At 37.3% G+C, this 25,284-nt stretch overlaps 1 protein-coding gene across 1 annotated transcript in view; it reads right to left on the bottom strand.

The window, feature by feature from the left end:
• The window catches only part of LOC144972586 (voltage-dependent calcium channel gamma-7 subunit-like), a 103,456-nt gene that overhangs the window by 5,990 nt on the left and 72,182 nt on the right, over nt 1-25,284 (bottom strand). Inside the window, exons 2-6 of the mRNA XM_078913982.1 lie at nt 19,896-20,761; nt 19,085-19,222; nt 16,603-16,695; nt 16,128-16,262; nt 1,369-1,445 (exon numbers count right to left, since the gene is read on the bottom strand). Coding sequence (XP_078770108.1) covers nt 1,369-1,445; nt 16,128-16,262; nt 16,603-16,695; nt 19,085-19,222; nt 19,896-19,986 — 534 coding nt within the window. The 5' untranslated portion in view covers nt 19,987-20,761. The remainder of the gene's footprint in view (nt 1-1,368; nt 1,446-16,127; nt 16,263-16,602; nt 16,696-19,084; nt 19,223-19,895; nt 20,762-25,284) is intronic.

The raw sequence follows: 25,284 nt of genomic DNA on the forward strand, positions 1-25,284 counted from the left end.
CGCAAATCAGTAATAAGATAACCGTGTGTGAATCTCTTCTCAAAATGGCGATTCCATGGCAAATGGCGGTTGGCGTTCTGGAGTTTGTGGAAACCAACGTCTTATTAACGAAGATGTAAAATGCAAGAAAATTTGAAGGTACTTACCACACATAATGATATTATGACTGAGCTATTTTTTAATCATCTTTCCGCTTTAAAAAAAACAACGTTTTCGTGATAATTTTACTCTCTTATTTTTGAAATACCCTGTGTTATGATATGTAAAACTTTTCTGGTTAAAATTATAAAGGAGTTTTGTCCTTGGATGATGGTTATATTGCACGGAACGTTGATTGGCTAGTGAAATCACGTGGTTGTAAACCAGACCAAATCTCTACAAGGACGCTTTCAATACAAAGAGAAGTTGCATTGTGCAAGATGGAAATCTCCACTCTACTAAATGGCCTGTAAGGGAATACACGGGACGACTGTAAAACATATTCAAATATTGATATTGTGAAACGTCTTATAAATATTCATCATGATTTGTTGTACAACTCCAAACCCATCCCTCTTGATACGAACTTCCAAACATTTCATGACTTATCCTATCTTTCAGGTAGTTTATTGGTTTTCTTTTTTAAAAAGAACATACATTTTAAGCGCTTAGAGTCTGGTGTCTCGGAGTTATAGTGCTATATAAGTTTTCAGCATTCTTTATTATTATTATTATTATTATTATTATTATTATTATTATTATTATTATTATTATTATTATTATTATTATTATTATTATTATTATTATTATTATTATTATTATTATCATTATTATTATTAACGATGGCTACGATGAGGTCCACAAACCTAAAAATGACGTCAAAATATGGGTCTTAGTGGGTCTTAGTATCAGCGTAGCCATCGTTATGTTATAGCCTGACACTGAAATCCAAAACGACTGGCAGTTTGACGTCATTATTTGTTTTTTTTGCACCTCCTAGTGAGTTGTTAGTAGAGCTCATGGAAACAAGTTATTTCATTGGTTGAACTATTGAATAAAACTCACGATTTATTTTCTTTTGTGGCAAAAGACTGGCATTTTGACGTCATTTTTTGGTCAGTGCCAGGCTATAAGTTACGATGTCTACGATCTGATCACTATTCTTTAGATAGAATATTACTCATCACTGCTTTACAAATCCCTGTTAGATTGATAACTGGACTAGCAAAAAAAAAAAAAAACCCATCGAAATGACCCGAACTCCAAAACGGTTTTTTGCTTGTAAGTTGTCCACTCATGATTTTCCAAATAAGCTTTCAATGCCCTCTTTCCTTCACCCTCCTACCTCCTACCTAGAATAGTTAAAGAGTTTTTAAAATAATATATTACCTCTGTGTCGACTCTAAAGGCCACTTCATCATTGACAGTGGATATATAGATAATCATTCCGACAGCCAATGACAAACCTGCAACAAAACATTTTTAAAATCATGAAAATCGATATAACACTTGAGTAGCGGCGACTGGAAGTTTCACAAAAAGCCTTTCAGATTGGCAAATAATCGTCATTGCACCCATTAGAGTAGAGTTCAAAGACGATCACTCATTATCATCGTCACCGTCATCATCATCAGCATCATCATCAATCATCATCATCATCATCATCATCATCATCATCATCATCATCACCATCATCATCATCATCATCATCATCATCATCATCATCATCATCATCCATAGTAATAATGACTAATTTATTTGATTCTTGTTTATTTAAAACATAATGGTTTAATTGGATTTGTTAACAATAACTATTACTACTACTACTACTACTACTACTACTACTACTACTACTACTACTACTACTACTACTACTACTACTACTTACTACTGTACTACTACTACTACTACTACTACTACTACTACTACTACTACTACTACTACTACTACTACTACTATACTACTCCTACTACTACTACTATTACTACTACTACTACTATACTACAACTACTACTACTACTACAACTACTACTACTACTACTACTACTACTACTACTACTACTACTACTACTACTCTATACTACTACTACTATTACTACTATTACTACTACTACTCCTACTACTACTACTACTACTACTACTACTACTACTACTACTACTACGACTACTGCTACTACTACTACTACTACTACCACTATTACTTCGACTACAAACACTGCGACGATGGTAATCTTTTACAATCCCACACCAATTCCTGAATCACCCCCAAGACTATTCGGAAATCGGAAATGATAACATTACTAAAGACCAAATAAAGCAAAAAAGTCAATCGAAGTAGGAGACAAAATAATACATCTTGACCGTTCGATCAGTGTACGAATTCCTTTGGGATGGAACAAGGGCATTCATGCAAATTTTGTTCACATTGTCAAGTAACTTCTTGAGCTGAAATGTCCTTCCCCTTCTTACCATTTTATTGATTCGATACAGCTGGCGTTACAAGTCACGCAAGCTCTCCGTTTCTTGTATTCAATCAAGCAGATTACAAAGTCAGACAGCTTGACATTTCCAATTTTTTATTTAGGTAAATGCGATTGACTTAAATAAAAGTTTGAATAAACATAAGCAATAATATTATTCAAAATCAGGAAAAGAACGTCGGCTAAATCATGCGTTAAAATGCTTAGAAAGCCATGCTATCGATTTTTTTTCTTTTTCCCTAACGTTAAATGAATTGTTGGTTACCTATTGGGCTGTACCAATGTGCACAGTTTTGCAGGTCTGATAACCAAACTAAATCACGGGCTTGGGGGAGAGAGAGTGAGAAATAGAGTGATAGAGAGAGGATGGAGAGAGAGTGAGTTGAGTGAGAGCAAGAGATAGATAGATAGATAGATAGATAGATAGATAGATAGATAGATAGATAGACAGATAGATAGAGAGAGAGAGAGAGAGAGAGAGAGAGAGAGAAGGGAAGGGAGAGAGGAAGAGAGCAGAGAGTGTATATATGTTTTGATTGGTAGGTGTTTGGTTGCATGGTAGAGAGAGGGGGGGGGGGGGAGAGAGCGAAAGATAGATAGATAGATAGATAGATAGATAGATAGATAGATAGATAGATAGACAAATAGATAGATAGATAGATAGATAGATAGATAGAGAGAGAGAGAGAGAGAGAGAGAGAGGTTGGAAGGGGAGATGATTAATTTCTAGGGTGAAGTTGATGTTTATGTGAAAGAAAAAGATATATAGAAATTATAACAAGAAAGGAAATAATTACAATAAATAAATCAACCACTTGGATTTTAATATTGAGGTCCAGTCAGACTGGGAAAACGACTGGCCAATGTTCACAATGGTGACATCCCTCTGCCATATCTGACAAACCCAGATTGCCCAATTACTGTTGTGTGGGCCTTGACTTCACCTGGGATCAAGCCATTTTGTTTCTTTGCGAGACAAATGCTCTACCAACCGAACCAAACACCTTATAACAGCAAACCGGATACACAAATCACACCAAAATAAAACATGAAAACAAGTGCCCATTTGAAACTAAGGGCCCATGAGAGGTGAGTTGCAGAAACGGATCTGTAGGCCATACATTCAAGAATAATGTGATACACCTAAAATGTTGCTCCCATTCAAAATTATTAAATTCTTGTCGCCACAACCATTCTTGCTAGGAGCGGGAATAGAAATGGGATGTAAGCGTAATGTGCTTGCAGGTTTAGCTCAGTTTGGTTTCTTGGCAAAATTTATTGAGATTTAAGAATACAGAAGAACTGATATTTGCTGATCCTTAGAAGTCTATGGTAAAATCTATCATGCCTGGGAAGATCAATCCTCCCATAACCTAACAGAACCCTTTTATATTTTGACCAAAAATCATTTGCTTCACATAACAATAGATTCAAATGATCCTCAACTTCTCAAAAATTCTCTCATCTCATAATTTTTATAAATTGATAAAATAACATCTCTTCTTTAACCCTCTTCTTACCATGCATAGGAAAATCGTCACATTCGTTACGATGCAACCAACATTTATCTCATTCTAATTTCTTTGTACATCACAACTATTTTTTAAAAAAATGTTTTGTTATAGCTATGAAACTGGACACTGTGCTGTAGAGCTCAATTTTCTGAATATGTATAGAATGTACTTGTTGCTTTTCTGTTTGAGTAAGTAAAAATATATTTTTGTGTTGAGTGGGTGGGAAATTTCATGGACAATTAATTCTGAAAATGACTGGTAAGGAGAGAGTAAAAGAAACTTTAGACATGAGGCGTTTCGACAAGTAAAGTATTCTTGCCAAAAGAAAACATGTGTTTCATGACGAATAGGACAGTATGCTGCATAGCCTGGCATGTGAGAAGCACATACTACTAGCAATACTGATTTACGACGAGACAACTCTTTGTTTTTAAATTTTGGTTAGAAATTTGACTTCATACAAAAATATTATATTAAGGAAGTGGTTATTCAGTATCAGATACTGAATAGTGCTTTGCCACTATTCAGTATCCATAAGGAACTCTTTTATTATAGAGAGAGTGAAAAGTGCGACAATCTCAGTTGAATGTAAATAAACTGCTGACCTACTACCAGATTGAACTCGTGCAGTAACTGACAGCCCGATTCAAAGTTGTAGAAATATTTTGATCGTTATTTTTAAATTTCTGCTATTGTGCAATTAACATAGTTCAAAATATCAAAACAAGAGTGGCATTCAAATACATTTATAATGTCTAAATAGACATGATTAAATGTCACTAAAAGTTCAGTGACACCATGGCTTGGTGGATAAGCTGTTTTACTCTGAACTTAAGGTTCGAGAGTTCAAATCCCGGCCGTGTTAACTTTTATTTTTCCCCAATATTTTTGTTTTAATCATTTTATTTGCTTGTAATATATTTTAATGTTTATATTATACTATTATTATTATTATTATTATTATTATTATTATTATTATTATTATTATTATTATTATTATTATTATTATTATTATTATTTCCACTGACTATTATTATTATTGTTGTTGTTGTAATCGTCATCATCATCATTATTATGATTATGATTTTTAAATCAAGTAGTAGGAGTTATTTAATCAGTTATCGATTTATTACGAATATCTTTTATGTGTTATAATCTCGTTGTTGTTTTTCATTGATGTGCTCTTCTATTGTTCATTACTTTTTAAAATCTTGCTTTTTTCTGTTTGTCACATTTGTTGTTGTTGTTGTTCTTGTTGTTGTTGTTGTTTGTTTGTTTGTTTTGTCATCTAAGACAATCCCGATTCATTATAAATATGTGGCCAGACTTTCTGCCATTTTTAATTGAATGATGTACTTCAGTGAATTAATTGCAGTATTATATTAAAATTTACGTGATAATAATAATAATAATAATAATAATAATAATAATAATAATAATAATAATAATAATAATAATAATAATAATAATAATAATAATAATAATAATGATAATAATAATAATAATAATAATAATAATAATAATAATAATAATAATAATAATAATAATAATAATAATAATAGACGTCTAATAATAATAATAATAATAATAATAATAATAGACGTCTAATAATAATAATAATAATAATAATAATAATAATAATAATAATAATAAATAATAATAATAATAATAATAATAATAATAATAATTTAAACAGATACTGAATATTAGACTACAATTGACATCTATTTACTGAATACACGTGGTATTTTTAGGGGTGTTTCTTTTTTTACGAAACCTGAAACCTGCCGAAACACGCCGAAACCTGACAAAGTTAGGGGAAGCAGGCAGCAGTGGGGAGTGAACCTGGGACTCAGGGAAGTGTACACCATTGGGGAGTGAACCTGGGACTGGGTTTCGTAACAAAAAAGCAATTACTTTTTTACGAAACCCAACAAAGTTATGGAAAGAAAGTAGGCAACTGTGGGGGAGTGAACCTGAGACTCAGGGAAGTGTACACTATTGGGGAGTAAACCTAAGTCTATGGTTTTTCGGTGGGTTTTGGCGGGTTTCGTAAAAAAGTAATTGCTTCATTCTCGTCTGGTACCCAACTCCCATAGTCCCAGGTTCATTTCCACTGATATCCTCTTCTCACAGTCCCAGGTTCACTCTCAACCAGTGTGCACTTCCCTGAGTCCCGGTTCATTGCCCAATGGTGCCCACTTCCCATAACTTTTGATAATTTCGGTAGGTTTCGAAATAAAAGTACATTCTGAGCTCACTGTCCACTGGTATCAGCCTCTCGCAGTCCCAGGTTCAATCCTCATCTGTGTCCAAATCCCAGATTCACTCCCCACTGCTGCCTGCTTCCCATAACTTTGTCGGGTTTTGGCGGGTTTCGTAAAACAGTAATTCCCCCTCCCCCTTGGTATTGTCTTTTTACAATATCCAGAGTCCCAGGTTCACTCCCCACAAGTGTACACTTCCCTGAATCTCAGGTTCACCCCCACTGTTGCCTACTTCAATAACTTTGTCGGATATTGCCAGGTTTCGTCGGGTTTCGTAAAAAAGTAATTGCTTTTATATGAAACTCGCTGAAGCACGCTGAAAACCAGAGTCTCAGGTTCACTCCCCATGGCGTACACTTCCCTGAATCTCCCATAACTTTGTCGGATATTGCCGGGTTTCGTATAAAAGTAATTGCATTTATATGAAACTCGCTGAAACCCGCCGAAAACCAGAGTCTCAGGTTCACTCCCCACATGTGTATACTTCCATGAATCTCAGGTTCACCCCCCACTATTGCCTACTTCAATAACTTTGTCGGATATTGCCAGGTTTCGTCGGGTTTCATAAAAAAGTAATTGCTTATATATGAAACTCGCTGAAATTCGCCTAAACCCAGAGTCTCAGGTTCACTCCCTACTGGTGTACACTTCCCTGAGTCTCAGGTTCAGTCCCCATTATTTGCTTACTTTCCATAACTTTGCCCCAATTTGTTGGCATTTGGCGCATTTCGTAAACAAAAAGTAATTGCTTTTTTAAAATAACAAAATCCGCCGAAACCCAGTCCCAGGTTCACTCCCACTGGTGTACACTTCCCCGAATCTCAGGTTCACTCCCCACTGTTGCCTACTACCCATAACTTTCTTGGATATTGCAAGGTTTCGTCGGGTTTTGTAAAAAAGTAATTGATTTTATATGAAACTAGCTGAAGCTCGCCGAAAACCATAGTCTCAGGTTCACTCCCCACTGGTGTACACTTCACTGAGTCCCAGGTTCACTCCCCACGCGTTGCCTACTTTCCACTTCTTTGCCGCATATTGTCGGGTTTCGTACAAAAGTAATCCCCCCCCCAATTTGTTATTGCTTTTTTATAAAACCCAGAGTCCCAGGTTCACTCCCCACTGGTGTAAACTTCCCTGAATCTCAGTTTCACCCCCTCCTCCCCCCCCCCTCAGCCTCTACACACACACACACACACACGCTGCTGCCTACGTCCCATAACTTTGTCGGATATTGCCAGGTGTCGTCCGGCTTTTTATTACGAAACCCGCTGAAACCCAGTCCAGGTTCACTCCCACTGTTGTACACTTCACTGAGTCCGAGATTCACTCCCACAGCTGCCCTCTTCCCATAACTTTGTCGGGTTTCGGAAAAAAAAACACCGTATTATAGTGCAAAACCACTATTCAGTGTCAGATACTGAATAGTGCAAAACCACTATTCAGTATGGCTAGCACTATTCAGTATCTGATACTGAATAGTGGTTTTGCACTATTCAGTATCTGATACTGAATAGTGGTTTTGCACTATTCAGTATCTGATACTGAATAGTGGTTTTGTACTATTCAGTATCTGATACTGAATAGTGGTTTTGCACTATTCAGTATCTGACACTGAATAGTGGTTTTGCACTATAATACGGTGTTTTTTTTTCCGAAACCCGACAAAGTTATGGGAAGAGGGCAGCTGTGGGAGTGAATCTCGGACTCAGTGAAGTGTACAACAGTGGGGAGTGAACCTGGGACTGGGTTTCAGCGGGTTTCGTAATAAAAGCGGACGACACCTGGCAATATCCGACAAAGTTATGGGACGTAGGCAGCAGCGTGTGTGTGTGTGTGTGTGTAGAGGCTGAGGGGGGGGGGGGGGGGAGGAGGGGGTGAAACTGAGATTCAGGGAAGTTTACACCAGTGGGGAGTGAACCTGGGACTCTGGGTTTATAAAAAAGCAATAACAAATTGGGGGGGGGGGGGATTACTTTTGTACGAAACCCGACAATATGCGGCAAAGAAGTGGAAAGTAGGCAACGCGTGGGGAGTGAACCTGGGACTCAGTGAAGTGTACACCAGTGGGGAGTGAACCTGAGACTATGGTTTTTGGCGAGCTTCAGCTAGTTTCATATAAAATCAATTACTTTTTTACAAAACCCGACGAAACCTTGCAATATCCAAGAAAGTTATGGGTAGTAGGCAACAGTGGGGAGTGAACCTGAGATTCGGGGAAGTGTACACCAGTGGGGAGTGAACCTGGGACTGGGTTTCGGCGGATTTTGTTATTTTAAAAAAGCAATTACTTTTTGTTTACGAAATGCGCCAAATGCCAACAAATTGGGGCAAAGTTATGGAAAGTAAGCAAATAATGGGGACTGAACCTGAGACTCAGGGAAGTGTACACCAGTAGGGAGTGAACCTGAGACTCTGGGTTTAGGCGAATTTCAGCGAGTTTCATATATAAGCAATTACTTTTTTATGAAACCCGACGAAACCTGGCAATATCCGACAAAGTTATTGAAGTAGGCAATAGTGGGGGGTGAACCTGAGATTCATGGAAGTATACACATGTGGGGAGTGAACCTGAGACTCTGGTTTTCGGCGGGTTTCAGCGAGTTTCATATAAATGCAATTACTTTTATACGAAACCCGGCAATATCCGACAAAGTTATGGGAGATTCAGGGAAGTGTACGCCAGTGGGGAGTGAACCTGAGACTCTGGTTTTCAGCGTGCTTCAGCGAGTTTCATATAAAAGCAATTACTTTTTTACGAAACCCGACGAAACCTGGCAATATCCGACAAAGTTATTGAAGTAGGCAACAGTGGGGGGTGAACCTGAGATTCAGGGAAGTGTACACTTGTGGGGAGTGAACCTGGGACTCTGGATATTGTAAAAAGACAATACCAAGGGGGAGGGGGAATTACTGTTTTACGAAACCCGCCAAAACCCGACAAAGTTATGGGAAGCAGGCAGCAGTGGGGAGTGAATCTGGGATTTGGACACAGATGAGGATTGAACCTGGGACTGCGAGAGGCTGATACCAGTGGACAGTGAGCTCAGAATGTACTTTTATTTCGAAACCTACCGAAATTATCAAAAGTTATGGGAAGTGGGCACCATTGGGCAATGAACCGGGACTCAGGGAAGTGCACACTGGTTGAGAGTGAACCTGGGACTGTGAGAAGAGGATATCAGTGGAAATGAACCTGGGACTATGGGAGTTGGGTACCAGACGAGAATGAAGCAATTACTTTTTTACGAAACCCGCCAAAACCCACCGAAAAACCATAGACTTAGGTTTACTCCCCAATAGTGTACACTTCCCTGAGTCTCAGGTTCACTCCCCCACAGTTGCCTACTTTCTTTCCATAACTTTGTTGGGTTTCGTAAAAAAGTAATTGCTTTTTTGTTACGAAACCCAGTCCCAGGTTCACTCCCCAATGGTGTACACTTCCCTGAGTCCCAGGTTCACTCCCCACTGCTGCCTGCTTCCCTAACTTTGTCAGGTTTCGGCGTGTTTCGGCAGGTTTCAGGTTTCGTAAAAAAAGAAACACCCCTAAAAATACCACGTGTATTCAGTAAATAGATGTCAATTGTAGTCTAATATTCAGTATCTGTTTAAATTATTATTATTATTATTATTATTATTATTATTATTATTATTATTATTATTATTATTATTATTATTATTATTATTAGACGTCTATTATTATTATTATTATTATTATTATTAGACGTCTATTATTATTATTATTATTATTATTATTATTATTATTATTATTATTATTATTATTATTATTATTATTATTATTATTATTATCATTATTATTATTATTATTATTATTATTATTATTATTATTATTATTATTATTATTATTATTATTATTATTATTATTATTATTATATTATTATTATTATTATCACGTAAATTTTAATATAATACTGCAATTAATTCACTGAAGTACATCATTCAATTAAAAATGGCAGAAAGTCTGGCCACATATTTATAATGAATCGGGATTGTCTTAGATGACAAAACAAACAAACAAACAAACAACAACAACAAAAAACAACAACAACAACAAATGTGACAAACAGAAAAAAGCAAGATTTTAAAAAGTAATGAACAATAGAAGAGCACATCAATGAAAAACAACAACGAGATTATAACACATAAAAGATATTCGTAATAAATCGATAACTGATTAAATAACTCCTACTACTTGATTTAAAAATCATAATCATAATAATGATGATGATGACGATTACAACAACAACAATAATAATAATAGTCAGTGGAAATAATAATAATAATAATAATAATAATAATAATAATAATAATAATAATAATAATAATAATAATAATAGTATAATATAAACATTAAAATATATTACAAGCAAATAAAATGATTAAAACAAAAATATTGGGGAAAAATAAAAGTTAACACGGCCGGGATTTGAACTCTCGAACCTTAAGTTCAGAGTCAAACAGCTTATCCACCAAGCCATGGTGTCACTGAACTTTTAGTGACATTTAATCATGTATATTTAGACATTATAAATGTATTTGAATGCCACTCTTGTTTTGATATTTTGAACTATGTTAATTGCACAATAGCAGAAATTTAAAAATAACGATCAAAATATTTCTACAACTTTGAATCGGGCTGTCAGTTACTGCACGAGTTCAATCTGGTAGTAGGTCAGCAGTTTATTTACATTCAACTGAGATTGTCGCACTTTTCACTCTCTCTATAATAAAAGAGTTCCTTATGGATACTGAATAGTGGCAAAGCACTATTCAGTATCTGATACTGAATAACCACTTCCATTCAGTATCAGATACTGAATAGTACAAAACCACTATTCAGTATCAGATACTGAATAGTGCAAAACCACTATTCAGTATCAGATACTGAATAGTGCAAAACCACTATTCAGTATCAGATACTGAATAGTGCTAGCCTTATATTAATACGATCTCGGACATCTCAAAGAGACTTTTACCCGAGATTATGAAGAAGTCTCAGATTAAAAGCTTTTATTACCAAATATTATGGTCATCTTCATCTATTGATATATTATGTAACCCACCTCGTCTATCTTGTACTAAGTCTGGGTTAACTACAACAGGAAAACTGAATATAAGGAGTAAAATAGGGCATTTTATTTACTACAACTCTAGAGTTAAGTTTGAAATTCAATGTTAATAATTGATCGACAAAACACGGACTTCGGAGGAAAGGGTTTCTATCCAAAATAAAGAAAATGGTATTGTCATTGTACGATAGACGACGCTGAATTTTATTTTATCTTCTTCATTTATTGCCATTATTGTTTAGATTTCAAAATAATAATTTGAAAAATAAGATTTCTGTCCGACTGCCCGAACACGAAACTTGCTACATCTGTTAGACCCAGTGGCCTGTGAGAAGTAGGTACCAGCCATGCCTCACACTCCAAGCACTGCATTAACCCTTTTCCGTCTGTGTCGTGACGGTACTTTGGAACTCACACATTTTAAGTCCTCACGCTATGTCTTATTTACAAGACATTTTAACAAGCTTTGAACAATGAATATCGCACTTATGTAGAGCAAATCCACTTCTATCATACTGAGATATAAACACTTCCGCATCCAATATTTGTCCAACACCAAAGATCAAAAGTTTAGAGGGTCGCTGGTACCTAAATAATTAAGTCAGGAGTACTTAAGTTTATTCCCATTGAATATTCAACAATCGTATCAATGACGCTATAATATTATACAGCTAGTGTTTTAAGGTGCTGGAGAATATTTTAGGAGAAATATAACACGCACTGCTGCTGCTACTACTACTACTACTACTACTACTACTACTACTACTACTACTACTACTACTACTACTACTACTACTATAACTACTACTACTACTACTACTACTACTACTACTACTACTACTACTACTATACACGATAACCTACTACTACTACTTACTACTACTACATACTACTCTCTCCTCCTCCTCCACCTCCTCCTCCTCCTCCTCCTCCTCCTACTACTACTACTACTACTACTACTACTACTACTACTACAATATGGCATCATGTCAGAAATAACTAGTTGAAGACAATTGAATTTAACAATAAAACGATCAGAATTACGACATTTTAAGTCATTTTCATTTTGGTCAGATAAAAAGTTAAACTTCAAATATCGATGGATTAAATCGTTTCCAAACTTGTTAAAACTTTTTAAACCTGGGACCTCAAAGACAAAATGAAAAATGCATATTATCATGGCGTGGCTGTTGTAGTTCGAAACCTTAAACTCCCTTATCCATGGTGTCCATGGCGTCAATGGCAGGTCTTGTGTGTAGCAAGGTGACATCAATAGTAAACAATGAATGTGCTCAAACTTTGATAAGGCACACCACGCATTTCATTCAATACAACCCAAGAAAGGTTAATGATTACCTTAACTGGCACATTAAGAATAACTGACAAAGTAATTACAATTAACAAAAAGGCACCTAATTGATGCCTTTTAAGGTATGAGGTCGAAATATTCTCTACATGACCTGCGAGGGGAAGAGGAGGAAGGAGGGCGGGGGGGGGGGGGGGGGGGAAGGGATAAATGAAGAAGTGTGAACCGCATTGAAAAACGCAAACACTCAATATAAAACGGAAGTGCTGACAAAGATGCTCTTATTTGGTATAGTGGGTCCGAATAGCTCAGTTGGTGGATCACTTACTTCGCGAGCAAACAAAAACCCGATATCAATCGAACTGTTTTTACTAGCTCATCGAAACACCAAGCAGTGATTGTTATAGAAACTATTCAAACCAGGCGGAATTCGCTTTGCAATTGACGAGGACCTTATCCAACCGGTAATTATTACTGTTCGGTTATCACTGCCGAAACTGGACAAAACCACGACTTCGTGAGCCTTATAGTTACTACGAAAGACGCCTTTCTTCTTCAGTGCAAGCGCTCTTGCCACTCAACTAGCTTTTATTATTACTTTTTTCTTTCTTCCTGAAAATGCAATCACGCCAACAATGTCGATCACCCATGGCAACAAGGTCGACTGACTTCGATTTGAAGCCGAATCTTTACTAATGAAGAAACCGGAAGTAATCGGTACTAGTTTGTATGGTTTCTCTCTTTTCGTTCCACCAAAAAAAAAAATCAAAAAAAAAAAAATCAGTAAAATAAAGAAATAAAGAAAAAAAAAAAATGAAAGTAACAAATGGTTGTCTGTGATTCTTTGATATTTAAACCTAACGCTTCTATTTGTTGTGCCTTCTCAACAAGCTTGATGTACATTGGACGGGACGATTAAGAAGTTGGAGGATGAGAATAAGGAGAGGGGGGCTTGTAAAGGAATAGGAGGATAAAGGAGTAGAAAGAGGAGAAGGAGGAGAAGAAGAGAGACGAAGAGGTGAGGGAGGAGGAGAGGGAAGAGGGGAAGGAGGATAAAGGAGTATGGGGAGGAGGAGGAGGAGGAGGAGGAGGAGGAGGAGGAGGAGGAGGGGGGGGGTATAAAGGAGTAGTAGTTGGAAGAGGATAAATGAGTAGGGGAAGGAAAATGAGGAGGATAAAGGAGTAGGAGGATGAGAAGAAGGAGGATGTGGGGGCATAAAGGAGTAGCAGTAAGAGAAGGAGGAGGAGGAGGAGGATGAGTAGCAGCAGCAGCAGCAGCAGTAGTAGTAGTAGTAGTAGTAGTAGTAGTAGTAGTAGTAGTAGTAGTAGTAGCAGTAGTAGTAGTAGTAGTAGGAGGAGGAGGAGGAGAGGAGGAGGAGGGGAGGATGAATGAGTATGAGGAGGACAAAGGAGTAGGAGCAGAAGGAGGATAAAAGGGGAGGAAGAGGAGGATGGTAAAGAAGTAGGAGAAGGGGGATAAAGGAGTTGAAAGAGGAGAACTAGGAAAAAGGAGTAAGAGGGGGGGTAGGAGGATAAAGGAATTGGAGGAGGAGGAGGAGGGGGAGGAAGATAAAGTAATAGGAGTAGTAGTAGTAGTAGTAGTAGTAGTAGTAGTAGTAGTAGTAGTAGTAGTAGCAGCAGCAGCAGCAGCAGTAGTAGTAGTAGTAGTAGTAGTAGTAGTAGTAGTAGTAGTAGTAGTAGTATAGTAGTAGTAGTAGTAGTAGTAGTAGTAGTAGTAGGAGTAGTAGTAGTAGTAGTAGTAGTTAGTAGTAGTAGTAGTAGTAGTAGTAGTAGTAGTGGTAGTAGAAGTAGTAGAAGTAGTAGTAGTAGTAGTAGTAGTAGTAGTAGTAGTAGTAGTAGTAGTAGTAGTAGTAGTAGTAGTAGTAGTAGTAGTAGTAGTAGAAGTAGTAGTAGAAAGAAGATTTGGATGCCTCTATATGCGTGTATGGATGTAAATCTGCTGAAGAGAGGGATATGCAGCTCGATACCGAGATAGATGCATAGATAAATAGGGATAGAGAAAATATATAAATGGATTCACTCACTTATATGGCCGACACACATGTTTCTGTGGCTTCCATCCACGTCTTCAGTCGGCATCTATATATATTTGTGTAAGTGTGTGTGTGTGTGTGTGTGTGTGTGTGTGTGTGTGTGTGTGCTTGTATGTATGTGAGTATAAACGTATCTTTGCACGTATATCTATATCGAGGCTAGGGAGGAAGGAAGAGAGAGAGAGAAAGCGACGTGACACACACACACACACACACACACACACACACATACAGAGAGAGAGAGAGAGAAGAGAGAGAGAGAGAGAGAGAGAGAGAGAGAGAGAGAGAGAGAGAGAGAGAGGGCAGACAATGGTTTAATTGACCCATGTACCCTTATAATTAGGAGACCCGTCCCTGAAGAATGTCCTCTTGGGAAGTTCCAGGAGCCAGAGAGTGGTCTGGTCTGTAGTCCAGGATCACGCAATTTTGAGTCGTGTGTCCTTTTAGCTGACACCCGTGAGACCAATACTTAACTTACACAATGTTTAATTGGTAGTTTATTGGGAGAGAGGACTCACCTTCTTCTTCTTTGTTTCGGTGTAATTAATGTTATGTTTTTTTTTAATGAGCTTTATATAGAGCAATATTCACTAAACGTGCTCAAAGCGCTTTACATGAGGTCCCTGGCCAACAGCAACATTTTACATTTAGGACGGAACATGACACCTGTTAGGCAATATTAACATTTTTTCGGACATAAACAACGTAGTTAAACGGCCAGGTACCCATTTTACACCTGAGTACAGTGAGAGAATGTGAGTAAAGAGCCTTCTTTCTCTAAGGACTCAATTATGCGCCGAGCGAAGCTCGAACCCAGGACCTTCCGATCCAAAAGCGAGTGTCATACCACAAGACTACATAGCTGCATAAGTTTACCCTCTAAGTTATCGAAAATCTATTGGGTTTCATCACTTACCCTTTGGGAAAACCATGTACTAATTTCTTTGAAAAATAAAGCGTGGGATAAATGTTTATTTCACCACCCATCGGGCTGCTTAAAAAACGAATCTGGCGATGTGTGTTTGTGTGTGTGTGTGTGTGTGTGTGTGTGATAGAGAGAGATGGATAGATAGATAGATAGATAGATAGAGAGAGAGAGAGAGAGAGAGAGAGAGAGGAGAGAAGAGGGAGAGAGGAGAGGAGAGAGAGGGAGAGGAGAGAGACGATTTAAACTTTTTGTTTTGATTTAGCAATGTTCTTTAATCATAGCTAGTGAAAGTTTTTCCTTGATCGTGTCACCACTCTTTAATGTGATGGCCCCTCGCCGCTGGATCTTTTGATTTAGTGTCAAGTTACTTTTACTCTCAAAAAGTAGATGTGTACTATTCAAAATTTGACTCAGTTATACCTTTCTGGCAGTGCATCTTAATTCGTTCTGTATTTTTCTAGAGAACTAAATGTACTATAAGATTTTCTAACCAAAACAAACGGCAGACTTACCTGACAAAATGAAGCACACACCACCCAGCAATGTTTTGCAATCCTGCCGAATGTTCCCAACACCAATGAAGACCACGGCAATGATGGATAGGATTAAGGCAGTCACAGGCAATGCTACTGATCTTCTGGCAGCCGCTGATGGGATAGAGGGAATAACAGTGGAACTCAAATTATAATCTCCTCCTTCTCCTTTTCCTTATTCTACTCCTTCTACTCCGCCGCCACCGCCATCATCACTCAGAGCGGAATCGAACCCGGGACCAACCGGTTCAAAGGTGACTGAAGATTAGAACGCCTTCTCCCCTCTCTCTCTCTCTCTCTCTCTCTCTCTCTCTCTCTCTCTCTCTCTCTCTTTCTCTCTCTCTCTCACTCACTCACTCTCTTTCTCTCCTATTTTCCTCATCATACTCTTCTTTCTGATCTCCTCCTCCCTAAATACGTTGTACTACATTGTAATTCATCTTTCATGACATACCTACAATGGTGATTGAAGTGAGAGTTCGATCTTCCCCCCGGCCCGTGTGCTCTACATTGTAACTTACAGCCATACAGTTGACCATGTCAGGGTCTGGGAGAAAAATGATAGCAAAGCAACATTATTGTTTATATATATATATATATATATATATATATATATATATATATATATATATATATATATATATATATATATATATTACATATTTATATATATTTAAAATAAAAAAAATAATTATGCCTTTTGCGCCACGATATCAAAAGATATCGTCGGCTAGGCATTCCACGAAGGAATATTATAGATACCTCATCAAACAAGATGTCCGATGTCAACAGGAATCACCCATGTTGTCCAAGTGAGCAAATTGGGGGTTAATAATCTTGCTCATATCTTGCTCAAGGAAAAAAACGAAAGTGCCTGAAGCGGGGCGCGAACCCGGGTCAACCGGGTCGCAGTGCAATGCCTTAACCATTGCCACTTCGGCCCAAAAATTCATATATAGCCTCCCCATTATACATTTATATATATATATATATATATATATATATATATATATATATATATATATATATATATATATATATATATATATATAATATATAATATATATATAAAATTGTATTAAATTGTAAAGCTCAATTTATATTAACATAATAACACACAACAACACACACAACATATATATATATATTATATATATATATATATATATATATATTATTATATGTATTATGTTAAATAAAGTTGAGCTTTAGCATAATACAATTTCTATTAAATCTGCACAACGCGCATTACAAATGCTGTTTTTACACTTAAGAATGTGGAGTAAAGAGTCTTCTCCATGGCCTCAACTTTATGAGGGATTGAACCAAGGACAACAGGTCTGAAGACGAGTATCATACCGTAAGACCACAAACCTGCATTGACAATACTAACATTTCTGAAAAAAATAGAATTGAATCGTCCTTAAAATATCGATTGATAAACATGACCATCATCTAGTCAAAAACTTTCAAACTTATAAAGCACAAGATTACACACACACACATACACACACACATACATACACACACATACACACACACATACATACACAGCTGGGCTAGTCTATGTGGTCTACAAAGCAAAATACATAGACTCGCTCCAATGGGAAAACTAGATTTAACTCACTTTTACATTTCAGGTATTCTTAATCCCATTTTTAGCGTCAGATTTAATTCCTACCGACATGATACCAGATTGACAGGGTTGGCCACAATGAAAACTTTTTTGTTTACTCCCAGGGAAATTTGTCTTTAGGGGCTATCTATGATATAAGTGTAAGAGCCTTGAGCACATTAAGCTAATATAGTTCTACAAGGGAGAGGAGGGGGGGGGGGGGGTATTAATTTGTGTGTGGGTAGAGGGCTAAATCAAAACCCCTCCCCTACCCGAGGTTACTGGTATGTTGTATATGTTATATCTATCTAATTACCAAAGAGAAGCATAGTAGGATACTATGTATAGTATTCTAACTTTTATTAGAGAGAAGAAGCTTGGCAGTAACCAGCTTATCGTGAGCATGTGGCCATTGGCAGTCTGCCGAACTCTGGAGAAATAAAAAGAAAGACATTTTTCCATTTTTGAGGGGAAACTTTTATTTTAAATTTCGATCAATTGAAATGAAGTTCATTGCTTTGTCAAAAACTCTAAGACTGGACACTTCTTAGAAGTCTCGGATTTAATTATTTTTGACAAGTTGTTGGTCGATGTACTCGATAGCTGATTGAGTTCAAGCTTTTCTGTGCAAAATGAACAAAATGGGTTTTGTAAGAGTAGGGAGACAAAGGTTCCAAGCTGACTGACGAGGGAATCAATTTTGCATAAAGCATGGCGAATGTGCCATTGCAAATTATGCACTTGTCATTATCTAATGCCTGGTGAATGAAGGGAATAGAAAGATGCAGTTTTTGGCTCGACAAAAATGTATTTAAAAAAAACAAATGAAAAATGATTTTTAAAACAGAATTTCTTGATTCTGACTGATTCTTTTAGGTATCGAACTCGGGTCCCATCTGCAGCACTGTGTGGCCTTTAACAATTCACCTCACCTTAGCTCATTGAGCAATGCGTAGCCTTCTCGCCTTCGTAAACTCATAGCCTGACACTGTCCAAAAATTTGGTCCCATTACAAGGCGACGATTAGAAATTTAAAAGTGAGTTGTCGTTAGTAATGCTAAAGAAAAATAAATATCCCATTGATTGAACCATTGAATACAACTCACTGTAAATTTTCTTTAGATGGTCGTCCCCGTGTATTGTTACGTCATTTGTTGGCCAGTGTCAGGTTATAAGTTGGCAAAGGCTATGGGCGATGCCATCTCGGAGACACTCGTAATTCATTTTTTTCCAAGGGTAGAAGTATTCATTAAAAGTATAAAAACAACTTGAGACGACGGTTAAATATGTATAACTGTGTGATAAGTGTCAAATGCCTTACATTGTTCCACCATGATGCAGAATCTCCATAACCCAGCCCATACTCTAAATACCATAGGTTGCACTGTAACGTTTGGGGGTAACTCATCGCCTACCATGTACTCAGGAATGTGGAGTTCCCTGGTTGTCAGCCACCAGTCTGGAAAATACAATCAAAAGTTATTAAGAATGTTATGTCCAAGAAATGTAAAAAAAAAGAGTAAAGGCGTTTTGCCTAAGGATAACAATCAAAATGATGATATATATTTTTTTTGACAGGAGAGAGTGTCGGGTCAAAATGTCCGATGGATAAGATAATGTCCTAATACCCACAGGAACAGGATTCGAGGTGTATTGTCATCTAGTTTTTTTCCACAGAAAAAAAATTAAATCTCTTTGCGTAACTTCAACGTAATAGTACTATGTCGAGGTAAGCGTTTTGCAATATTTGTCGCCCATCCAATCCAACATCACAACCAACATCGTTTTATTTTGCAAGACGTCACAGCGTACCACGAACATGGTTACAGAAAGTTAATTTAATTAATAGCGAACATATGAAACTTGGGTTTAGTTTATATGTTATATTTAGAAGAATGAATATATAGTTTCTTAAAGAGTCAAAAGTTAAACTTCCACATTTCTAATAACTTTTGATACTAAGTTTACTTTCTGATATGTTTCCCACTACATAACACCAGACATAGGCAGTGTATATATAATTTACTAATCATCTTTATAATCAACTAGATTTTCTGCATTTGGTGTTTTGGGGCAAAATTGGTCAAAACTGTTATGACAGAATGATGAGGCATAGACTTAGGACTACTAACCTGTTGATACAGCCAGTGCAAAGAAAACCACAGTGACACCTCCTAGGGCGAAGGAACACACGGTCAGTCTATAGACATTGCACATGCCCATTATAATCCCAGGTCATCAATAATCTACCATGGATGACGTCACCATTCAACATTCTCTGGGCTGAAAAATTCTGGGAAATCAGTTTCTGTCTGTTTGCCTATCCGTGAAATGTAGATATTAATGTGTTTTTAAATCCTTTTGGGAACGATAAAAAAAGACTATCAAGACGATGATTGCACAAGTTCTGAATTAGCACTACGACCTGTCTTCAATTATCTATAACATTTGACAGTCCTCTTGGGAAATTTAGAAAGAATAATGATTATGAAATAGGACAAGATCTAGTGTCTCTAAGACACAACTATATTTTGGTGTCACTTAATAGCGTTACAAAGAATATGATTACCCGATTATATTCGACAATCCTCATGGGACAGTTGGAAGGAATAACGATTGCGCGATTCACGTATTAAGACATCGTCGGGTGTCTCTGAGATATGCACATATTTTGCCAAAAAGAATATTATGATTAGCCGATTTTCGGATTAGAACTAAGCCTTGAGTGACTAACAGATATCCATGTCTGGGAATTCCCCTTGGGAAGAGTACAAGAAATATAATGATCTTCCGATCTGTTGTTGATACCAATACGATGTCTGTCGTGTCTGAGAGATATCCATATCATTTGAAAATCCCTTGGGAGCAATACACGGAGCAGAAGGATTCCCCGTGTCTAGTGTTAAAACACAGTCTGATGATAGATGTTTCCAGTTGTTCGTCGTATAAATACGACATTGTTGATGCAGTAGTGAGTTCTATCTGGGCCAATTGTAATCTGGGGAATAAGGATGGAAATTGATACGTTAGACCAAGCATAATGAGCTTTAGATAATTTTAAAAAGTATTCATACTTCACCGTCGATCCCCAGGGTTTGATTTTCCCTTCAATTTCATAAAATCATTCATTTTCCCCTCTAAATTCTCTTTCATAATCCGACAATAAACATAATCTTAGCAGTTTTTTTGTTCATGTGTCTGTATTGTTGATAAACTCAAAATTTCAAAAATCAATCATCATTCGTGTCTACTTTTTCAATTAACCGGTTTACTGCCGTGCTCGGGAAAGACACGTATTCAAAAATTTGGCCAGAAAACTCGTCCTTCAAAACTCAAATTGAGAAACTAGGGAGCAAGCACCGGTGTAAGATAAAGATCTGAACAAGTATGTATGAAACGCTGCCAGACAAAGCAGGAAAGAAAAATACAAGAAAAAAAAAACATCCCAAGAAATCGGACTTTCTGATTACCGATCAGGCGTATTACCATTACACCAAAGAGGTTTCCAAGATTCTTGTATTTTTCTTTCTTGCTTTGTGTGGCAGCGTTTCATTCACATTTGTTCAGATCCTTCAAATATCGAACGATTAACTGACCCTCATTTTGGCAAAAACTCTCAAACCTGGGATCTCGGCCTGGTTAATGAATACGTTAGTCTGTTGCTTATGGGATGTTAAAAATTTGATTTAAATTCTGAATCGTCATCTGAGTTGGGTACGCAATGCTGTTTTTGACGTCAATGAAGGTAGATAATCTCTTTAACTTAAAAGCCTGAACTTTTCTTTTATCTAATGTTACTTTACTTTAGACTTAAAATTCGTGTCAAGTCCATTCCCTGTGCGCAAAATCACGAGAACGGAACACAATCAATTATGGCCTTGTTGTAACATTCTTGAACAGTGTACAATATTTTGCATTGGTTTGAGAGTAATATCCATGACAATAATGCAGTCATAACATTATAGGTAGTCAGACTTGTAAATAAGTACTCCTTGATTGCAGAATTTATTTCAACAAAGGGGTTCTGTTAGCTCAATAGAAGTCGTTACGATAAGTAACTTGACCAAGTGTTCCCTGACAATTGAAAGGTCAAAGGTTCGAAGTGGCACAAACAATAAAGAATCTGGCATAAGAATAACGCTAGAGTCCGTGTTTCATCGTTTTTTAGATTTTCAGCCGGGGCAATGACACGTTTTTCTCTAAAATCAACAACGACAACAACACCGACAACAACAAAAATCAAGCCCCTAAAAGGTCAATTCCAAGGAGCAAAGTTAAGTGGAGTGTCTAATCCTTGGGTAGATAAGTTGTTATATAACGACCTGTCGGTATAACATTCAGTGTCAGATGATGCACTAAACAGTCGCAACCTGACAAAACGCATTGTTACATTTTGGCCAGAAACAGTTTACTTCCTTTTATCGTTTAATTAAAATGCCCCAATACATATCAAAAGAAATCGAAACAGGGAAGGCCACTGGAGACTGGAGAACATCGGTAGAATGAGAGATGACAACCTTTGGTTGGACCTTTGGGGCGGGGGGGGGGGGGGCATGTTCGAAAGCTGACGGAAGACAGAAGTCACTGGCACTGTGGGTGTTGATGGCAAACCACAAAGGATTAAGTACTACACACCGAAAAAGTCTTGGACAAATCTTAGGAATTGCTGACAAGTTAGAGGTTCTGAAGTCTCATGTATAATTATTTTAACAATTGAAGGTCATTTTAATCAATTGATTAAGGACGTGAACGCGTTCTGACTAAAAAAAAAAAGAAAGAATAAAAGAAAGAAAAGAACCCACAAATTATTTTAAAAAACAAAAAACAACAACAACAATAAAGTCAAAAAAAAGAAAAGAAAATCCCATTATTCATCCCCAAACGGAAATTTCTCTGTAAGGTCAGTTCCAAGGGAAATGTAAAAAAGGCGTTTGTCAGTGTGAGACATTGCCCGAGACTGAATGTTGTAGATGTGTGAGACAAGACGGCTTCACCAAAATCTTTAAATGGGCTATTGTCATGGCTGGAGATGTTCCCAGACACATTTGTGGCTTTTTGTCGCTGCCAAATGGTACGTAATTAATTCAAGGCAGATGAAATTCTCTCTCTCTCTCCCCCTCTCTCTCTCTCTCTCTCTCTCTCTCTCTCTCTCTCTATATATATATATATATATATATATATAGTGTGTGTGTGTGTGTGTGTGTGTGTGTGACTATGTGTGTGCGTGTGCGTGTGTGTATCTATCTATTATCTATTTATCTATCTAACTCTATCTTCCTTTCTTCCTCCCCCCCCCCTTTCTCGCTCTCTCTCTCTATCTCTCTCTCTCTCTCTCTCTCTCTTTTTCTCTCTATCTATCTATATCTATCTATCTATCTCCCTCTTGCCCTCCCACTCCCGTAATGAGCTGCACTTCCCTCGCTGTTGCCTTTAAGGAACTTGTGCAAAATCGCACTGTTGTTTTTTACATTCTAGATCAATGAATTAGATAGTCATAAAAAATAATGATGTCACAATAAATATTGATTCATGTCTACCTACAGAAATAAAGTAACATCACAGAGATATTGTGGTCCCGATAGCCCAGTCAGTAGAGGAATCGTTTCTCGAGTGAGGTCAGTATTTCTCTCTCTCTCTCTCTCTCTCTCTCTCTCTCTCTCTCTGTCTCTGTCTCTCTCTCTCTCTCTCTCTCTTCTCTCTCTTCTCCATCCTCCATCTAGCAATAATTGGGTATCTGGGTCTGTTAGATCAAGCGGAAAGTACTTAACGATAGACTAGCGTCCTATCCAAAGGGTTGCAATCATGGGTTATAGTCTGTTTAAAGTTTTAGAATCCGGGATAAACTCCGGTTAAATGGACATATGGTGATAGAATTAAATAGGCTCTTTTGATTGCCTTCGTGTCCCAATTGGATTGTTGCACAGGAGCAGGAGATTAAAACGTGTTACAGTTGTTAGAAGAATGTGTGAAGTTCGATCCAGAGCCTTCACTTTCCTGCTTTGTCTGGCACTATATCACACTTACAAACATTTTTTATATTTTTATCTTGAACCGATTTTTAAAAAACTTTCGCACTCTCGTGAATATTAATGAAAGAAATAGAATAGAAGCTTCAATTTAACTCGTAAAGGCAAATGATGTGAACGTTTTGAGTTTCCCTTTGGTCAATAAAAACACGACAGTAGCAGTACAAAGGCATTGGCCTTTGGTGTTTCATTCATCGTGTTTCGTTGATCAAAGGGAGATCCGAAACGTCTAAATCATGAATTCCATTGAAACTTCTCTTCTATATTATTTTCCATTGAAAGTATTTACTTCTTTAAGTTTCAAGAAGAAGTATTTGCATTAACCCCCCCCCCCCCCCCATTACTCTTTCGGGATTTAAAGTTGCAAAATAGCTCAATGGGATCAGGAAACAAACTCTTTCCATCCTATGCAAATATAATTTTTAATTTAATATCTTTTAACTTGGTATTAATGACGGCAGACAGATTCACTTTGTGACTATATTATGTTGTGTTTATGGAACAACCTGGCCGATGATGTCAAGCTTTTTGAGAAATTCGGAGATCTTAAAATGGACTTCAAAACTTCAGGATAGTGTCATGTGTGGGGAGAGGGGGACATGCAAATCGATTGTTTTACTCAGTCTGAGTCAGTCGAAGGAGGAGGAGGAGGAGGAGGAGGAGGAGGAGGAGGAGGAGGAGGAGGAGGAGGAGGAGGAGGAGGAGAAGAACAAGAAGAAGGAAGAGGAGAAGGAGGAGGAGGAGGAGAAGAAGAAGAAGAAGGAAGAGGAGAAGGAGGAGGAGGAGGAGGAGGAGGAGAGGAGAGAGAGGGGAGAGAGGAGAGAGAGAGAGAGAGAGAAGAGAGAGAAAGAGAAGAGAGAGAGAGAAAGAGAGAGAGAAAGAGAGAGAGAGAGAGAGAGAGAGAGAGAGAGAGAGAGAGAGAGAGTTACAATGTTAAAAGAAAGAATACCCATGTGGATAATTTACAGTCACAAGCATGGCTTATCTTTATCCAGAACGCTACACTTCAGCTTATTGTTATTTAATGGTGTCGACCTTGTACTATGGCCTAATATTTACAGACAGAGATAAAGAATTTTTTAATTGGCTTCGGTGTCTGAGAAGAAAATGAATTCCCTGTTCTGTGGTTTGTAACTTTCATTTTTGGCATTTTCTTTAATCCCTTTAAATAAAGAAACTTCATATATTTGGCGATTACCTACGGTAAATAGGATTAAATTTTATATCCCTCAACGATGGAACGGCGTACATCTCACACATAAAGACCAGAAAAAAGTGTGTATAAACTGTGCAGACAGACAAAGCAGAGAGAAAATGCAAGATAAATCAACTCTCCGGTCGACTCAGCTGGGGTTTTTTTTGGGTGATTTTTTTTTCTTGTATTATTCTCTTTGCTTTCTCTGGCATTGTTCCATGCATAACGTCTCTGATTTGTATCATTCACCACTGCCTGCTCCTTAATTTTTCATCTAATTCATGGGACGGTGCATGTGGC

The sequence above is a fragment of the Berghia stephanieae genome, chromosome 5, assembly GCF_034508935.2.
Source record: "Berghia stephanieae isolate SIO BIC M18660-M18661 chromosome 5, UCSD_Bste_1.3, whole genome shotgun sequence".
NCBI classification, from domain to species: domain Eukaryota; kingdom Metazoa; phylum Mollusca; class Gastropoda; order Nudibranchia; family Aeolidiidae; genus Berghia; species Berghia stephanieae.